A 19,439-nucleotide genomic window follows, 5' to 3' on the forward strand; every position below is an offset into this window, starting at 1 on the left:
CCCACTGAAACAGCAGTGAGAGTGGGGATGGTGACACATCCTGTGAGAGATGATATGCTATTGTTATACTGATGATACTTTTTCTTGCATTTCCCTGTTTTGCTAAATCGTCTCTTTGCAGACCATCAAAAGGCGACACACGGAACAGACTGTTAGAAAGAAGTTACACAGTGCAAGAGTAACAGGATCTCACAAAATAATGCAGAGGAGGCATACTGATAGACCGAACACCACACATGAATCTATGTGTTAAACATAGTAAAAGTCATGATTAGATATGGTGATACAAGCCTTGTTTATATCGCGATGAAATACAAATATTTTGGATTTCAAGTAAAAAAAAAAATGTACTTTTCTCAGCTCACGATAGTAAGCAGCAAAGACCCAGATGTGAAGAACAGTCCCTCACATACAGAGCAGAGAGAGTGGGAGGTGGGGGCTTTTTTTTTTTTTTTTTTTTTTTTTTTTGGGATTGTTTTGGAGTTGGAGCAAGGCAGCAGTTGACTCCAGCTGTTGGGAGTTTTGGTTGAGTGTGCTCTGGAATATCCAAGCTGGCGGAAGTGCAGGGGCCTCCTCAGCGCTCTGACGTCACGAACAGCTCCAGGGAATGCTTCACATTCCTCTTCCTGGCAGTAGTTAGGTCATTTCCAGCAAGCCGGGGAAAAAACACAGTAGGATTATTTTCTGGAGCATTTGGGAGCGGAGAGTGGAGGGAGCCAAAGGGCCGAGATTGAAAACACATGGAGGCTTGAGAGTATCTCTGGCTTTAGCACCTCTCCTTCCCTGTTGTGTGCTATTCCTGAAATCACATGATAGAGTGGAGCCCCCCCACCAAACCCACCCTTTTACTCTTTCAAAGAATTGCTTTTCATCTGAGCAGACACCCCTTAACTCTCTTTTGTTTTGTGTAACTTACTGTCAACAGTCACAGCATTTGGTCCATATTTTAAATCAATCAGTATTCTAACTCAATAAAAAGTCCTTAAATCATAACAACAGCCATAACCAAGAAAAGCTGATGACAAGCTTAACATTCTCTGAAGAGATACGATTTAATCTAACTTTTACAGCTGACAGGACAGGCCAAAGTGGAAAAAACCCGGAATTTAGAGCACTTATCAGTTTCCGGTGTGACACTCAGGGAGTTATCCTCCCCCATGATTCCGGCAGTGAGTAGGTTGGCTCCTCCCACCTCCCACGCCTTGTTGTGAGTGGGCCGAGGCCTCAGTGGAAATACCTGCAGGTATTATTCACTTACGAGCTGTGACGCCAGCAACCAGGGCCACTCCTTAACCTGGCTACCTGTGTGATGATGACAGCTGCCCACTCACCTGTTCACAATGAGATCAGACTTCCTGCATGGTTGTTGTACCTGTTCTCGTGAACGGTACGTTCCGCTCTACTAACATAACAGTATGGCTTTCTCTGATTGCACATCTCTGATCAGATGTTGGTCTGATAAACATCACTATCAGGTAACAGTGGTAGAAGAATATACTACTACTACTATTTCAAAGTAAGCAAGTAGCAATAGTTTCATCATGTGGTACACTATAAAAAGACCCCATTTCAAGTTAGAGAATGCAGAATAAAGACAGAAAAAGACAACACAGATGGTTCAAGAGGAGATAAGAGTATACAGTTGAATAATAATAATAATAATAATAATATAATAACATTAACCATTAAAACTGATGCATCAACATGCATCTTTACTGGTTGAAGGGGAACCTGTTAGGACTGATTTACTGTACATCCTGCTCAGTCATTTCATGAACAACCCCGATTCCAAAATCATGGTTTGGTATGTGTGCTTAGTAAATGATAAAACTGTTTACTGTCGCGATGCCAGTGGATTAATTTTCAGTTGATTGACTAACGGATGAGTCATCCCAGGTGTCTGTACCAGCACACAGTGCCAGGAACCACATGTACAGTCAAATGCAATCAAGGACAATGGCCCTGCAACAAATACTGCTATTGTAAAGCTTGCAATATAATTTATTTTTCCATTTATACAGCCTGAGGTGTTGATTTAACTGCTATGAAGCTGTAGTTCGTACCAACATTTGTGTGATTGTGTACACCTACGTTCTGGCTGAAAGACCTCTCCGAAACAGTTTAACCCAAAATGAACTTTACAGCCGTCACAAAGGTCCCATTAGGCTGTGTTTCTTTTTACACAGGCAAATCTGTAACTGGCATCTGAGTGTATATAATAATTTGGTCTCTGGATAACAATCTGTTCCCTTCTGTTTTTGTTGCACATCCAAACAAATTGTCTTTTCCACTTTATCCGTGGGTTTGATTTCTCTGGCTGAGCTATCGCCTCATCTCTGAGACGAGCTGTGACATGTACCTCAGTACCAGTCACAGAGCGCACTTGGCTCTGAGTCAGTGATAAGCCATCATCATACTATTTATCCATGTCACATGTGCAAGAAATTAAGTCGTAACTCAAACTTAATTCAAACAAAGCCCCATATAATTATCTGGCTGTTATTCAAGGTCCTTTCTTCTCAGGCTCAGTACCGCACAGGTGTGTGTCATTTTTCTTAATGAGCCAAAGCACATGACCAGAACTGTTTTCCTTGAGCTTTTATGGATAAGCTCAGCATCTCCTTCTTGGCACTCACGGATGAGAGTTAAATCTGAGCTGATAACGGTTAAAATGAAACACCAACACAGGAGCATTTCAGGTCACACATATGCAGCCTTTGCGTTTGATTTGCTGTTTTTCATCAGCGAGCTCTTGGCCTGTTTGATTGTGACGGGCGGTGAAGTATTTTTCCACAGATGATGTCACATTTGGAAAGTGTCTTAATCAAGCTGTGCAGCGCTGCGAGGTGAAGCCTTTTAAGAACCTCAATTACATGGAAAATGTATCTTGTACCTCAGTGAAAGAGGACAGATGTATCCGCTGTGTATTTTCACCTTCCTTGGAGGAGTTTAACACATTTGAGCTTGCTGGTTGCTACAGAATGAACAGACCTGCGGAGGTGGTTGGTACCTTATCTGTGTCTGGCATTCAAACAGTCTCGAGTTCTCGCCCCCCTACGTTTGTGCAATAATCTATGCACTGTAAAAGCTGAGTTTTTGCATCTGTTATCAACACAATCACACAACAAACTTCATCATTGCCCAACACCTTAAATATGTATAATGTCTTGTGAATTTAAGGTCCCAAACTCAATTATTTTGCACCAATCATTCAGAAAAGGGAAAATCAAGACGCAGAATGCAATGATAGCGCTGAAAAGCCTGCCATACCTTGAATCTAAAATTAGTCAACTTTTTCTCTTTGCAGGCAAAGTCTCTCTGTAGAAGGTTTCGACTGTGATATTATTCTGAACACACACCTCAGCCAGAAAGTCTACTCTGCCTCCAAACCAGCCAACATGTCCACTCCTAGAGGCTTGCTCTCTGCAGAGAGGTGCAGTCCGTATTCTCTGTGTAAAACATTTGGACTGCTGGAGGTATGCGGGGCCACAGAGGAGCACAACGCCAAACAGGTGTGTATGCTTTAGTATTCCCAATTCAAAATATACTCTATTTAACGGCGTAAGTTATAGGCATGTAGGACATGTAGGACATTAAACAAACTTATTTAAACCCTCGTGCACGCGCTCGGTGCGCACTCAGCTACAGTAAAATGTTGTCAGTCCAATAAATCAGCATACAAACATAGCTGGTGGTGACAGCTACAGTATACAGTGTGCAGGGCAGTTTGGCTACTGGCTTTAATGTCACTGGTCTACTCGGGTTTAGTCGTTTATGTGCATACAACAAAACAACATAGCATCATCATGCATTAGGAGGCTCGTGCCAGTATTCATAAAATTAATACAGTTTAGTTTTCGTAATGAAGTCTTTTAAAATGCCAATTAAATCACAGGTGCAACTCTGCCAATAGAGGTTTCACTTCACAATATTTTTACACAAAGAATAATAGATTCTTAAATAAATAATGTCTCAGTGGAGCATTCAACCCACATCAATCAGTAACAGGTGAATTCAGTCTCCACTGTTGGGATATTATAAGTGGCTGGCTGACACATATGTTTGATTTCCTCTGAATCTCCGTTTGCTTTGAGCAAATACAAAAAAATTACCCAACTACTACTGGCAGTGATCGAGTAAAGCCATGGCATCATCGGCCGCGCCCTCTTTTTAAAGCAGATTTCGAACACTGTGTGAAGAACAGTTGATCCTCGTGGTAAATACTGCTCAGTGGCATAATTTGTGTTGACGACGAACTGTATGCTGATCACTGTGTGACAGCATCAACTGTAACTGAGATTAGTACTGTGTTTGTGTATGTATCAATCGATTAGTTCATCATCAGAAAATGAATTAAATGAAGGGAACCATTTTGATAATATTAATAATAATATTTTGATAATATATTAATGGTGTCAAGAGGACCAAAGTTCACCTGGTTCCACTTTCTCAGTTGAGAAGGTTTTCTGCTTTCCGCTTCTGCTCGTTCTCTCTCTTTGGTTTTACAACCAAAAGTCCAAAACTCAAAGATATTTTTCTACAATTTTAACTTAAAAGCCCAACAATTATTCATATTTGTCAAGCTGAAACCAGCATCATGGCTTTGAAAATCACTTAAAACTATGGATTGCTTCTCAAAATGCTTAATTTTCTGCCAGTCAACTAATTGGTTGAAGGAGTGATTCAGCTGTAAGGTGTAAGACATCATTTGCGTTAAGTACTGACTCTTCTCTTCTCTTTGTCCCCTTCAGGTTGTCGGCTTTGATGCGCTGTGCAGTTTTGGAGGTTCAGGAGTTTTGACGAGACACTGCCTGTCTCTCCTGGAAGCGATTGAGGGGCTGGGCCAGGCTGGCTCTGTGGGGCAGGACGTGGAGGTGGTGGTCCAGAGAGTTTACTCCATCCCTGTGCCTGACTGCTCGCCCATTTCCATTCTTAAGCCCAGAGTTCCCTCCAGGTCTTCGTCGGGTCCTCCTCCTCCTCCTGCTGCAGAAAAAGGGAAAACCAGGTACTGTTGGATGAGCTGATAATGAGCGGCCCATTGAGGTCTTCGGCTTGTTATTTAAGACCAAAAGAGACTGTCAGAATGAATCATATTTTATCTGCTGTGCATGCTTCTCTCCCACAATATGAATTACTCTTTTTGTAACAATTGCATGTTGGCCTCCTTGGTCTGAGGCCTTGCATGCTTGTCCGTGGTGGCACAATGTGTGTCTCAGTGGTCGAGCTATTGTTCACAGCGCAGCAGGCCCCACAAAGTGCTCACACTGTCTCCAGCCATATGGCATTGTTTGACAAAGGACACAAACATTTCTAATTGAATCCAGCCGCTCTGTGAGCGATTCTGGCCAATTCTCAGGAAAGACAACATGATGTTTTCAGAATGTCGTGCACCAGCAAGCCAGAGTTGAATTGGTGCCCACTCGTACTCCACTGGGTGGAACAGATTTGCAACAGCTTTTATTACCTTAATGCACTAAAGAAAACCACAAGTGTAACCACATATATTATATGAGTGTAAAGATGTCATGCCTCCCATTCTCAGCAGTACAAAAAAAAAGGAAATTATGGAGCTGAAATTATTCACTGGTGAAGCGATTAGTCGATCTTCTTCGTCATACACGGTAGTAAACTGAATATCTTTGGGTTTTTGATTGTTGGTCAACATAACAAGAAATTATTTTTACATCATTATTTTCATAGACAAACTTGAATTAACAGTTCGTAAAATACAACACTGACACATCATCACCTTATAAAGCAAACTGCTGCTTCTTTACACATCCAGCAGAGCAACATTAGCACTCTTTGGAGTCATGTTTGTGGCCACCTGGTGGATTTAAGTCCATTATCCGCTCTGCTTTTAGCTCTGTTTTGGTCTCCACCATCTCCTTAAGGAAGTATGTGACTCTTTAGAGGCTAAATGCTCCACTGTGTTCACCAGCTTGTCACTAACTTTGCCTGTGTGCCATTTGGTGCATCGCTGTAGCACCCAGTGGTTTTATCAGACTTTTCTGGCTGATATAAGCTGCCTGTTGTGTCTGTAAACAAAATGAGCGCGATTAGAGTGAACTAAAACAACAACGTTCTGGGGTGAAAAACCAAAATAATGAGCTGAAAGACACTAAAAGGCTGTGTAGAGCTGAGGGGAACTGCAGAGTTAAGTGATAATTCTCTGTATCACTATGAGAGATCAGTTTCACGTCCTTTATTTTTTCCACTATTGATACAAAAATACTTATTATTGCAGCTTTAAAAACATCTGATTATGCTAAAATAACATTATGTGACTATTTTACCTTGAAGTAACAGCTTCACAATCATTTTGATGGTACACGGACTTGTAATAGAAAGAATGGTGACTCTTTCATTGCCGGTCTGCACCCCGAACACCTGTTCTTTCACTATGTAACTTGGGTTGAGCAGGTACGATCTTTATGGCACGACATCACACACCACCAACTATGGGTTATTCAGCTAGCTATAGCAGGAAGCTAGCTTGGTATTTTCAGTATGCGCAAAAAATGGAGAGTGACTGAGCAAAAGGCTGCACTAGAGTAAATCTTGGATTGGCTCATAGTTGTTGGCGAGAGGGTGGAATGGCACTCCGAAAATATCAGTTCTTGCAGAATGTCGCTTTTATCCAGTGACGTGGAGTCTGAGCAATTTTTTTTTTACAAAAACGCAACAATAATTAACTGTTGTTAAAAGGCTCGCAGTGTGGGCTGTTTTCCTGTGTTATTGAATTGACTTGGAGGTCTACTCGAGTGGTCTTGTTATAGTTAATGAATCACTGAATGTTCTACTTGAAGCGACTCCAGCGAGCATGGCCTTTAGTTGCCTGGCCCTCCCCAGGCTTGTTGTTTTTGTCCTTTGCTGAGTAATAAAAGAAAAGTATTGGTTTCTCTGAGTGGAGTGGCCCGAGGGGCATGCTGTGGTGAAGGGAGGAGAGCCCCTGTCAGCTGACAAGCTAACTGACTAAAAGAGCATGGGTTGTAACCTGACACTAATGCTCCTGCCATGCTGCTTCTGCGGCTGGTAAACAAACGCCGCCCTCTGACCGGAAACACTCCTGCCCTTCCCTCCGTTTCTCTCTAACTCAACCAGATGCAACAGGCTCGGTCGGTAGTGAGAGGATGGAGGTGGGGCAGAGGGTTAGAAGGTTATAAGGAGGACTCGAGTTCAGAATATCTGTGTGACCCTTCCTGCTTATTATGACAGATTTGAACATTGTCTGGTCCTCTGGTACATTTTTATTCGTCTGCCCTTTTACACATTATATTTTCACTTTTTACCATTTTGTTTTTTCTTAAATATAATAAAGTGCTAAAGTAACTACCACTTCTATCAGTTTTATCCCTTTTCATGCGAGGTTTTGCTTTGAATTGCTGCACAAAAATAACAACATTTCGCACAATGTGCTGCTTATAGTACTTTTCCAGGATGCATGCCTGCTCTGTGGAGAGGAGGGTAGTTTACTTGGCAGCCCACTGGCCCCATTCTGTATAAAGACAAGGACAGTTTGTACCTCTAATGTTGTGTCCCTAGCCTCTATGACTCACTCTCCTGGTCAACATGCTTATTTGATCCTTTTGTTGTTTAGCCTCTGTGTTAAAACACACATGGGAGAGACGCCAGTGTGATATTTATGCCTGAAGAAGATGTTAAGTTCCCGTAAATTCAGAATAGAATAAACAAGAAGATTAACTGTTTGCAGGAAGTGAGGAGAGGCTAGTTGGTGTTTTTTTTTTTTTTTTTTTTTCCCCCTCTGTGGAGAGGGAACACAATGTGCTGCACAGATCCTCTTACAACCGTGTTTATCACTCTGCCTGCACTGATTGGTGGACAACACATAGGAAGGAATCCCGCCTGTCCGCCCCCCCACCAATGAGGCCTCTCTGCTGTATTCCTAATGTGTGGGTCACTTGCTTAGTGTTGCCAAGTAATGTGCATGTGCGTGGGCTAGCATGCGCAGGCAGTGTGACTGTGTGTGTGCGTGTGTGTGTGTGTGAAGGAGCATGTGTGTGTGTTTGCACAGGCTCAGTGGATCGTAGTTCCTGGAAGAAAACCTGACTTGCTGAGAATTCTGTGATCGCTCACAATAACAAATTCCTGAAAACGGCCTGTGACTGAAACCGGCCACCAGCCAGATGATTTTTTTTGGGGGGAGTGAGGGGTCGCTGTTTGAGGAAGTGGGGTTGTGAACGACTAAAAGAAGGCACTGAGTGGGGAGCTGGTTGTTTATATCGAGCTGGTGTCTCATCACCCTTTTCTTTTCTATCTGTCAAGTGTCATATCAGATTTCATACCAAGTTTTTTTCAAGTTCAGACAAGCAGCACTTAAAGTGAAAGTGTTTATTTATCCCCACCAAATGTGACTCTTGCAGCTGTATTGATATTGGAGGCAAAGTCAAATGTTGTTTTATTGATTTAGTTTAGCACTATTTTGTAATATGACAAGGTAGTTAGAAACTCCTGGTTTCACACACAAAGATTAAGTACAGAATACAGTACGTAACAGCATTTTTCTTTCTTTTTTTAATGTAGATTTTTATTTATTTACTGTGTTTTATATGTGTGTAGTAATAGTCAAGGGGGTTATTGTAGAATTTTGTTGTTGTCAACATACCCTATGAAAAAGCCAATCCGGTGATAAATTGATCCTGTTACTATTTCCCATGTAGACAAAGGCTTGTATACATTATTTCTCTGTGTGCTGTTCATCTTAAACATTCTAAATACGAACAGATCAATAAGCCACACTGCTGCACGGGGTCACATGATTCTTCATTACGATGAACATGCACGCTGTTGATCATTTTGAGTCGGGCCACAAACACCGTCCTGATGCAGCAAACACTCACTTGAACATTGAGTGTGTGTTAATCCACCGCTGAAAATAGTCCCCAACAACAGTAGCCTATTACTCACTCCACAATGATAAGTATTTTTTGTGTTTTGAAAGAATGTGAATGTGTTCGACTTACAGGAATTACATTTTTCCTGAGGCATGTTCTTGTCTGTCTTGAGAAAGTGTTTGACATGTATTTGCTTTGCTATATAAATTGCTGTTGACTGGGGTCTGTTCTTGCGGCTTCACATTTTGAACATATGCACTCATGTTTACAGCCCCGTAAACATAAAACCTACAGAAACATCATTTCTCTCACTTTTTTATGTCCAACATTCCTCGTTGCTTTAACAAGATGTCATATAGGTCTGATTTTGGACCGGGAATAAAGCAAACAACTGAGAATAATCCTGGTTACAACGTTGGCCCTCACCACCAAATGTCATGTCAGGAATGTTATTTAGATATCTATTTCCAGGTTTGTCAAAACAAACACAGACAGACCCCATGTTTACCAACAGAAGACATTTATAGGCCCCGTCAGGTGGTTGAAAACAGTCTCAAAACTTTCCCAATGTCTGGGATGTGCGCATGCATGCACATACATGATGGGCTCACTGACAGTCCTCCTCCCGCTTCCCCGTTTTTGTTTTTTTTTTCTTCCTCCTCCTCCTCCTCCTCCTCCTCCTGTTCTTCCTCTTTGGCCGTTGCTTGTCTAACCAGGAGATATGAACTCCACTGTTTACTCTCAGGGCTGGTACAGGGCTGTGTCTGGGCTTGACTGGCTGAGATACTGGAGCCTATAGCAGTTCCAGCTCCTCGCTCACTGGGAGCAGCAGAGTGCAGGAAAACACAGCAGTTCACTGCCTCACAACTTTGTAGGCCAAAGGGCTTTTCTGTCAGCAGCAGCCTGTCAAACCAGCCACCAGCATTAACACTTTCAAATGTCAGTACTAAGCCATAACTGTGTATCGTTAGTGTGTCACCCCTGAGAGCAGTGGTGTTTCATTCACATAGAAATGCTTAATTTTGTATTAATGGATCGTTATTTTTTGTTAAGAAAAAAAAAAAAGTTTCAGATTTTCTGGTTAAAAAAATTAGAAGTGACAATCTGACTACTGCAGTTGTATTTTTAATGTAAATACATCTACTCTTATTATTCACTGATTGATTCGTTTTAAACTCATGAACGTGCCAGAAATAGTAAAAGTTGTATTGTGTGCACATCCAGCTCCAGTAGCCAGGACAAAAGCAGCATACAAAGGAAAATTAGATGAACTCTGCACATGAAGTGCTGCAAATTCCAAAAAATGTTTCCAAATTAACTGTCAAAACAATCTCAACTCAAGATTGAGTGCTTGTTTGTTCTGAGTTTGCTCAGTTGCCGTGAAACTCTGGATATTTCAACTTTACATTACTCTGACAACTTTCAGGACCTTTTGTCCACGTTGGCTTAAAAGTGAACTTCTTGACATTCAATTCTTGATGGTCAAAATGCTGCCTCATCACATTTTCGGGAGCTTTCGATACTCTGTGTCCTTCAGTGCCTCTTTTCTTTGCATAGTGAAAATCACAACTGTTGTCTGCTTCTTTTGAAAAATCCATGCGATTTCCAATGAAACCTGGTTTAAAAAAATGAACGTGACATGCCCATACTATATCAACCCAACCCATGTTGTGAGATCAGGACAAGTATTCTTTTTTACATCCAAACACACACCTTCTACTCTGTTCTGAATTTGCTAACTCTTACCACTGCCTCTATCCATGTGGCTGCAGTGACTCACATGCTAATGGTCAAGTGCAGGGTTAGCTGGAGTCCACAGATCAGAATTGATTGAATAAGTTTACGTGAAGTTGAGTTAAAGATGAGTCATCTTTTCTTGTCCGGTAAAAGGATGAGAAAAAAATGAAGGATTTTGACATGAAAACACTCATAAAGTGAACAATTAACACATGGAGACAGGATTGAAACTTGAAAAACGTATTCCTTTATTGAACTCTGTCTTTAACATGATTACAATGTTAAGTCCATTTGTGTCTCAGCATGTGGTGCTTTGCTGTTCTTGTTTTTTTCCCAGGCTCTGTGTGCTTGTCCAGGACAGCTATGGGATGTTCAGCGTGGTCCAGCTCCACCTCCTGTCCTGCAAGGACGACCTCCACCAGTACTGCCACATGTGGCAGGGCAGAACCTGTGTGCTGAGAGGCATTAAAGTGGTGCAGCGGGTCACTCGAGAAAGGTGAGACCCGCAAGCTCCTCGTCCCCCATCCCTCCGAGCCTGGGTAGCTTTTCACCTAAATTTCATATCATAGCCATGGGTAAACTTCAACCTGTGACCAATATCAATCTGTGATATGGATTTCTTCTGTATTAGAGGTTATCTTATCTCGCTACTGAGCCATCTTGGACAACAGCCCTGTGATAGACTGGTCCTGATATGAAATGCTAGTAAAGTATCCTCAGGGCGTTGTACTGTAGAGGCACTGAGCCTCAAGCTAAACCACCACACACGTTCATATTGGTTTTGGTGCTTTATGTGTGAATCTCTTGTATCATAAACCACAGCAAATTTCAACCATGAATGCCCTTCACAAACAGCAACACACACAATTATAATACAATGAGAATTTAATGTTTGCAGCCCATGTGAACCTGATTATGCTGTGCTGCCAGCAGTGCAACTGTGTTTACATGTAAAGTGATACCAAGGTGCACGCTCTGTGTCCCTTGTGAGTTTCCATAGTCAGGATCCCAGATTAGAAGCAGTTAGAAGAACTGACATGGGAACATTTAGAGACTGGCTGGGGGTATGTTTACATCCTTGGTATTTTTAATGCCACCGCAACCTATAATGTCTCTGGAGGTTGTCTGTGGTCAAGCTGTGATGGATGGGCTATCTTCACTGCTCGCACATGGGCTATCTTATTAGCTCGAGTGGAGAAACACGTGGGCCTGGTTGGGATAAATCAGGCATTCTTTTTTTTCCCAGTCTCCTAGAACCAGTAAATACTGGACTTCAGAGCATATCATAATAACCTATAGTTTAATGAATAGTTTAGCACTTTGTGGAATATGCATATTCAGAGTTAGATGAGAAGATTGATGAGTTAAATGATGATATGAAGCTGTAGCCTGGAGACAACACTGTCTCAGTTGTCATTTTTACACTGTTGTACAGATTGGGAAACAAGATGTGACATGTTAATTAATGAGCTTTAGAGGTGCTGGTAGGTGGATTTTGTTATCCCTTGGATAGAACCAGGCTAACTGTTTCCCCCTGCTTCCAGTCTTTATGCAAAACTATGCTAACTGTCTCCTGACTGTATCTCCATATTTAATGGAGAGATTTAACCAAAAAAGCCAACTCTTTCTTTTCTTTGAAGGGTGTGGGGTTTCTGAGCAAAGACTCAGAGGCCTCTTTGGCACCTGTGTGAATAGTGTGTGCTGCAGTATTGTCCTCATGGTAATCAGCTATTTTCATAGGAAAGTTTCGTCTTCATGGATGTACGCCAACTAAAAAGTATATGAAAAGTTGTACTTGAAAGTATTGATCACCTCAGCTCTGAAGATTGGAAACTACAGCTGTACCTTGAAATATTTTAAAAGGTGCAATAACATTTGTTAAACAAGTGTATAAGCTCAGTATCAAAACCACAGCGAGTTGAATGAGTCCTGTTAGTGTTGTTACTCATCCTTAAGCAGGCCTCACTGGTCTTGAATGGGCTGCAGAACCAGTTCCATACAAAGAAACCCTGTGAATACAGGCTGACTAACAGGTTGCTAACCACTGACTGATATGACAGCACACATATGGATGAATAAGTATCATTGACCAGCCACCCTCAACAACAAGTACTTCTCAGCAAAGAGACAATAAATCAAGAGATTGACATGTCCTGTCAGACTCGCGGCTTGATATTTTAATTATTTAATCCATACTTCCAGTATCAGTTTGACATGAATGAATCATAAAAGCACATAGAGTATGATCTTATTTCAGTCTGTCAGTGCTGAGATTAAGAATGTGGTGAAAGACAGCAGCATTAGAAATGTGCCCGTTAAAATCACTTGTAATTGGCTTTCTAAACCTTGTTATTTTTGCAGTACAATGATATTGTGATCTGCGTAGGGTGTGAACTGTTTTCCCACCATTCAGTATCTCAAAACCTGCTTGTAAAAACACTTTTTGTGTGCGTCTGCTCTGCCAGCCCAAGCATGCTCTCTGTTAATTCTAGGTGACGTTAAAACCAGCTCTGTGTTAACAGATTCATATTTCACTGGAAGTGAAACTGGCTGTAAAAGCTCTCTATCTTCCCATCAAAGTCCCTTATTCACGAGTTTCTCCTCCTTTTCCCCCCTTTTCAGTGCCCCCTCCTTACTCTTTTTTTCTTTCCCCTTTTTTGTGTTTCACTCTCAGGCACTCCAGGCTTTTCAGCTTGATAGACAGCCTGTGGCCCCCAGTGATGCCGCTTAAAGATCATGGAAACACACCCAATCTGTCCAGTGTAAGTTGTTGCCATAGCAGGAACCATACATCTCCACCAGGAGAGGGCTTGGTTTGGGAAGGTGTTCTTGTTTTTAGGGAATGGCTGCAACTAGTGACTCTTTTGATAACTGAGTAATGTGCTGACTATTTTCACAATTTGATTTTTATTTGGCCACCAGAACTTCCTGAAACCCAAACATTACTTTAATATTAAAATTAATAGAGTGGTTTAAGATGATTTTCTTGATTAGTCAGTTGATGATTCAATCTCCTAATCCTTTCTGCTCTAGTAGGATTTAAATACATTCATTTGAATAGGGAATATTGTTTTTTCAGATAATCAGACTGAATTACAACTTGACAGCATGTTTCGCCTCATTCATTCAGCCCAACATCGTGTTCACGTGAGCTGGTTCTTTGTTGGGAGTTGGGAGGTAAATCAGGGTTTTGAGTCATGGATCGGATCATTCTTCAGATTAGCAAAAAAAAAAAAAAGAAGAAGAAGAAAAAAAAGGGGTTGGGTTAAATTCATTTAAAAATGTGCTAGTTTGGCTCTGATGTAGCTGCCTCTCTCTGCCTATAGTCCCCCTCAATGTCCTAAAATGATAAGATCTCCATTATGTATACATTCGATAGTATTGAAAGTACGGAAGCTATCAAAAAAAGCAGATCTACAATCATATTTTCAAATCATGGACGGATGAAACAACAGTGAACAAACAACAGGTCCTCAACAATTACTATTAACATTAACTTTTCCTGTACCAGCACTGTGTGCAGGTTGTAAATAAAGTATCATTAACAATAATAAAAAGAGTCATAACCTGTCAACACTGAAGACTACTGTGCTACAGACAGAAGAGAATCAAACTGCTCCAGTGAGCGAGTGGGGCTGTGTGTCGAAGGGAAGGCAGATATTGCTGAAGTTGCGATAAATATCACAATCTCATGATCGAGTTCTATGTTGACGAGCATGCCCATTCGCCCCATGTCTTGTTTTTGTAGGAAAATAGACCAGCAGGTCCAGCTCCGAGTTTTTGCTACCTTCTGTCTGGTCAGGAGAGCTCAGTTGAACCGGCAGAGGGGAAGACCGTGTCCTCACTTTACCTCGCGCCCATAAAACAAACCTTACAAGACATACTGCAGGTAAACAGTTTCTCCCACACTCAGAAAATTTTAAGAATTTCTGCTGATCATGATAACTTATCTTCGGTCGGTCCATCTCAAACCTGTTTTTTTCCATCTTTCTCAGAGTGATCTTAAAACCTGTCGCTGCAGTTTTGTTGCCACTGTTATATACAAGAGAATAATGCAGGTATGTCTGTCTTTTTTCTTCCTCCTGAAAACCAGTGATTTGATTTGACTTCAGTCAGAAGAACATAATAAACATCGTGTCTTGTAGAGCTCCTCAGTCGTCCTTTTGGATGATTTGAACCAACACACTGATAAGATTGGACTCTGACGTAGAGAGCAGCGTTCATATCGCTGTGTGTATGACAATCTGTGTGAGGCCCAGGCGTTCTTTACCATTGATTGGTGAGACCTTTAAACTTTGACCAAGATGAGATAGCAGCACAGAACAAAGTGGTGGACTTTGCCACATGCTCACACCACGTTTTAATGTCATACCAGTAACCACCATTGTGTGTGGCCTGTTTAATGAATAATCTCATCACAACTGTTTTTAGAAATGACAATTTGCCTGGAATTTGTGCTTTGTAAGCATTTGGTATTTAGCATTTCCTTTAAGCTGTGTCTTTCTAGGTCATTCAATGTGCCTGTTTCTCAGTAATTCTGTTCTTTTGTGTCTTTGTCTGCCTCTGTTTCTATTTCAGAGCAGTGATGTAGGTCAGGGTGAGGTTTGGTTGGTGCTCACAGACCCCAGTCTTCAGGAGGAGCAGCCCGAGAGGTCGTGCAGGCGAACGGTGGCCCTGTGTGTGAGCACTTCCTGTGTGCTCACTTCCTCTGTCCTCGAAGCACTAAATTCCCCCGCAGCCTGTCACATGTCATTCAGAGATGCCGTCAAAGAACATGGTAGAGCTTCACTTTGACCTGACATGCCAGTCAAACACTCTCTCACAAGGTGTTTTATCTGAGAGGACTGTGTGCATTTACTCAAATACAGTTCCTGAGCGCCTCGGTTTTCTGCTACTTTGTACTTATACTTTAATGAATTTAAGAGGAAAAAATTATACTTCCTATTAGCTGTAGTTATTAGTTTCTTGCAGTGGTGATAGAAGTACTCAGATCTTTGACCAAAATAAAAGTGCCAGTACAAAAATTGTAAAAATACTCCAGTACAAGTAAAAATCCTGCATTTAAAATTCTACTGAAAGAAGTATCAACAGTTTTATTTTAATTCGTTTTTCTGGAGTCCAACAATGTTATGCAGTAGGAGTGCAATGTTAAATCGATAGAGTACTAATGATGAAATGTTTAATCATTGTAGTACTGGTACTTTTACACTGAAGTAAGGGACCTGCGTACTTCTCCCACCACTGCACCCAACTGGTTTTGGGATCAACTCATTGGAGACACGAGACTGTTTTTGCATATTTCCATTGTATTAACATTCATTTTCAACATTTCCAAATTCAGGTGTTCTCCTGTGTGTGGAGCAGTCAGTTGTTGAGATGTGCTCTGTGGGTCCTGAAGGCAATCTTGAGTCCTCACCAGAGTCACTTTCACGGTCAGTGTCTGAGCTTCAGCCAAAGACCCTGCCCCAACCTGTGAGACTGGATCCCCTGAGCCCAGAGGTCACACCCAACTCCCTCTGCTCTCTGACAGGTCAGTTCCCCCCTTTCACTGAGTGCTGTGGTTTCCCTAAAACCCGCTTCATCTGTAGTTATTCCTGCAGAGCATGCCCGACGTGTTGTTTTCTCAGGGGAAGAAAACCACTTGTTTTTTCATATATAAGTTTAGAGCTCAGCAAGGGGCCTTGATGTGGCTTTAAGGCATTGCTTTCTGCTGTTTGTTATTCAGTGGCCTCAGGCTGTCATTGTTTGGGACTTTATGAAACACAAACATGAAATTTTGTTGGATTTGTGTCAAGTCCCATGTCATTTTTCTGTGAAATGAACATGCCTGCTTTCCGTAAGGCTTTGAATTCCAGATGACGGTGCAACAATGTTGTGAAAATAAGTTTGAAGGAAGGAACATAACATTGTTCCCCCAAATCTCAATTGTATCCAGAGAGCGTGCATGTTTCTTTACATTTTTAAGCTTTTTACTATTTGCAACCATCAGATATAACTGCCACAACTATTACTAAACTTTATTTTTTGCAACTTGTAACTGCTGCTATTGTCAAGCTCATTTGCTTAAAGTCCTGGTTGTGAAGTATTCCTTTGCTTTTTCTATTATGTAAATGTGAGAGCAGTTTAAATCAGATAATAATCTGCATCTGTCGACTCTGTGTCACAGTTGAGGGCAAAGATCAAACTGTGAACCCTCTAGTTTCAGGCCCCTCTGGTCCTACATGTTTGGTCAGGTGGCTGAAAAAAAAATAAAACACACTTATTATCTTCTGCACTCATGCACGAATACTATCTTCTGGAAATTACCAGTGGAAAAAGGCTCAGACCGGAATGTACAAGAACGATTTATCAGCGTTAAATTCAATATCTTCTTTAAGGTCCTGTGCTTGTATTTGTGGGGCTGCAGCTCTGGTTGTTCAGTGAAATGGTGTTTAGGCAGGGAGTACTCTGCTGCATTTATCACTGCAATCTCAGATAAAAATGAAAAGGGATGTGTTTATCTCTCACACCCTGTCACAAACATACATACACTTTGAAACCTATGTGTAGATCGTGATAAGTGTTTCTTCTAGTTAGGCGTCAATGTTTTTCCTTTGGCATCCACCAGTTGAAAATACCTTCACATGTAAATGAATAATAAAAACAACTGAAACCATGTAGAAAGGTACACCGTGCATGGATATTTCCCAGAGATGATTTTGCATGTTAAAGGTGGAACATGTCAGAATGTGAATCAGTTTGCATGTATTAATCACTCTGCATTGCCAACGCGTGTACAGTTACTTAACGTAACCTGAAAAATGAGACCTTCCCCGTCTCCTGTGTTCCTTGCTTCTCCTCTGATCCCCTACAGTGCCAACAGTGTGCACTAGCTAATGGTAGCTTAGAAATGGGTTCTGCTAATGTTAATCTGATCTGGTAAATTAGCTGGCTTGCCATTTGCAAATAACAAGTAATATCAGCTGGCGTTACAAAGCAACCTACGGCAGATCTATGTAGCGCGGCTAAGTTACAGCTAGCTGGCTAAGTTTGGCTTGCTTGCTAACTTTATAGCTAATAAGATACTGAGTGGGTATGTTAGTTGGCTAGCTTTCCAAATTATTTCACCAGCTAACGTGAGCCATGATACTAACTTATGAATCATGAAAAACTGTGTTCATTTCAGCCTACAATAAATTATGTATATTATGTACAAAGCAAATACATATAACTAACATTTGCTTCCTTCTAGCCAAGAGTAACACTTGGCTGCATAGTGTGGGTCTGGTGATGATTGAATTGTAGCGTTGGCTGGTGGAGTTATTTGAAAACAGCAAGCTAGTTAGCGTCATGGAGCCAATGGTCCGAGAAAAATATGAGAACTTTACAGGAAGTATTCTATATATATGCAAGTTATTTTCTAGCTTTCATTGTGCATTTCAGCTTTCCTGCTCGTACCTACAGAGAGCTAGCGACAGGATGCTAACTGCAGTTCACTTGACAGCCAACGGTGTCATTAAGGACATGGTCTTCTGAACTTTACACATAGTACCTTTAGTATAATACTTGAACGGTTCTGTTTCTGCCTCCAGGAGTGATAGTTGGTGTGGATGAGAATACTGCGTATTCCTGGCCTGCCTGCAACCGCTGTGGAGGCGACAACTTGGAGATGTCAGCTGAGAGGCCGTAAGTTCTCAACTTTATTCAGAGTATCATGATATTAAATAATGTGAAAAATCATAACTAACAATTTTCTGTTTTCTTTTGATAGTGAAAACTTCCACTGTGTCTCTTGCAAGTCAGTGGTGGACAAGCCGGACACAAGGATTCAGCTGGACGTGTTCCTGAGTTCTTCACTACATAATTGCACTTTGAAAGTTAAGGTGAGAAACAGTGTTATTGGGTTGAAGTGTGCATTTCAGTACTCTTATTTTTATATTGTTTGGTGAATCAAACTTCAAAAATCTAAATGTTTTAAGGCGGACTGAGCATTATTTTAGACTATGTGTAACGGCAACTTCTCCCAGGCTTTAGAGGTGTTAGGCAGAGCCAGGCTAGCTGTTTCCCCCTGTTTGCAGTCTCTGTGCTAAGCTAAGCTCACTGCCTGCTCGTTCCTGATAAAGCAGTGTCCTCGGAGTGGTCACGCTCGGTTCAAACCTTTTAACAAACAAGCATCTGTCTTGTCTATCATGAGACTCATAGATAATATTCTGCACTTCAAAAGAAGAAGAAATAAAACCCGTCACTGTAAATGTGTCTGCACGATGGCATTTTTCATTATGTAAAACCTGCTGAGACTTTGTAATCAGAAAACTAAGCCAAACTGATAAAGTTATCAGTGTTCTCCTTATCAGCCAGCTCATAGTTTAACCTCTTCTGTTAGTCTGTTACTCACTTGTGTTTTATTTACAACATGAAGGCCATGGTTAAAAAGACATTCATGGCTCTGCACCTTTTTAATCACTCTGACAGCTGCAACAAAAGACGATCATGTCCATCCTAAACACTGCAGCGCTGGAGGGCGATGAGGTAGGTTTGCTTGTTACATATGGTTACATAACTCTGGACTGAACTGCGCGGTGCATTGATCTTCTGTCAATATGTCCTGAAAGCAGAGTCATCTGTTCATGTCAGGGTGATTAAGCCTGTTCTGTACTGAACAGTAAAAATCCTTGAGTCATGCTGGTCATTGGTACAGTTGAAGTAATTTGCTGTCAAAGCAATGACATAATGTCCCACCACCTCTTGTATTTAGTGATTCCTTTATTTTTTTTTTTTTAAGTTTGCATGCTGTTTTGACTCTGGGGATATTAGAATTCATTTCCTGTTTAACCAGTGGGTGGTGGAGTTTTTCCTAATCTTGCAAAT

General features: G+C 41.3%; 1 protein-coding gene across 2 annotated transcripts in view; it reads left to right on the forward strand.

The window, feature by feature from the left end:
• The window catches only part of spidr (scaffold protein involved in DNA repair), a 29,038-nt gene that overhangs the window by 8,769 nt on the left and 830 nt on the right, over nt 1-19,439 (forward strand). Inside the window, exons 9-19 of one of the 2 annotated variants that reach the window (XM_076745752.1) lie at nt 3,308-3,512; nt 4,752-5,005; nt 10,930-11,088; nt 13,267-13,354; nt 14,341-14,481; nt 14,588-14,650; nt 15,171-15,369; nt 15,934-16,122; nt 18,164-18,257; nt 18,343-18,454; nt 19,044-19,100. In XM_076745752.1, the coding sequence (XP_076601867.1) occupies nt 3,308-3,512; nt 4,752-5,005; nt 10,930-11,088; nt 13,267-13,354; nt 14,341-14,481; nt 14,588-14,650; nt 15,171-15,369; nt 15,934-16,122; nt 18,164-18,257; nt 18,343-18,454; nt 19,044-19,100 (1,561 nt within the window). Of the gene's footprint in view, nt 1-3,307; nt 3,513-4,751; nt 5,006-10,929; nt 11,089-13,266; nt 13,355-14,340; nt 14,482-14,587; nt 14,651-15,170; nt 15,419-15,933; nt 16,123-18,163; nt 18,258-18,342; nt 18,455-19,043; nt 19,101-19,439 lie in introns of those variants that run through there. The other variant, XM_076745753.1, reaches the window with a different exon arrangement.

This window comes from Chaetodon auriga, chromosome 12, assembly GCF_051107435.1.
Source record: "Chaetodon auriga isolate fChaAug3 chromosome 12, fChaAug3.hap1, whole genome shotgun sequence".
Classification (NCBI taxonomy): domain Eukaryota; kingdom Metazoa; phylum Chordata; class Actinopteri; order Chaetodontiformes; family Chaetodontidae; genus Chaetodon; species Chaetodon auriga.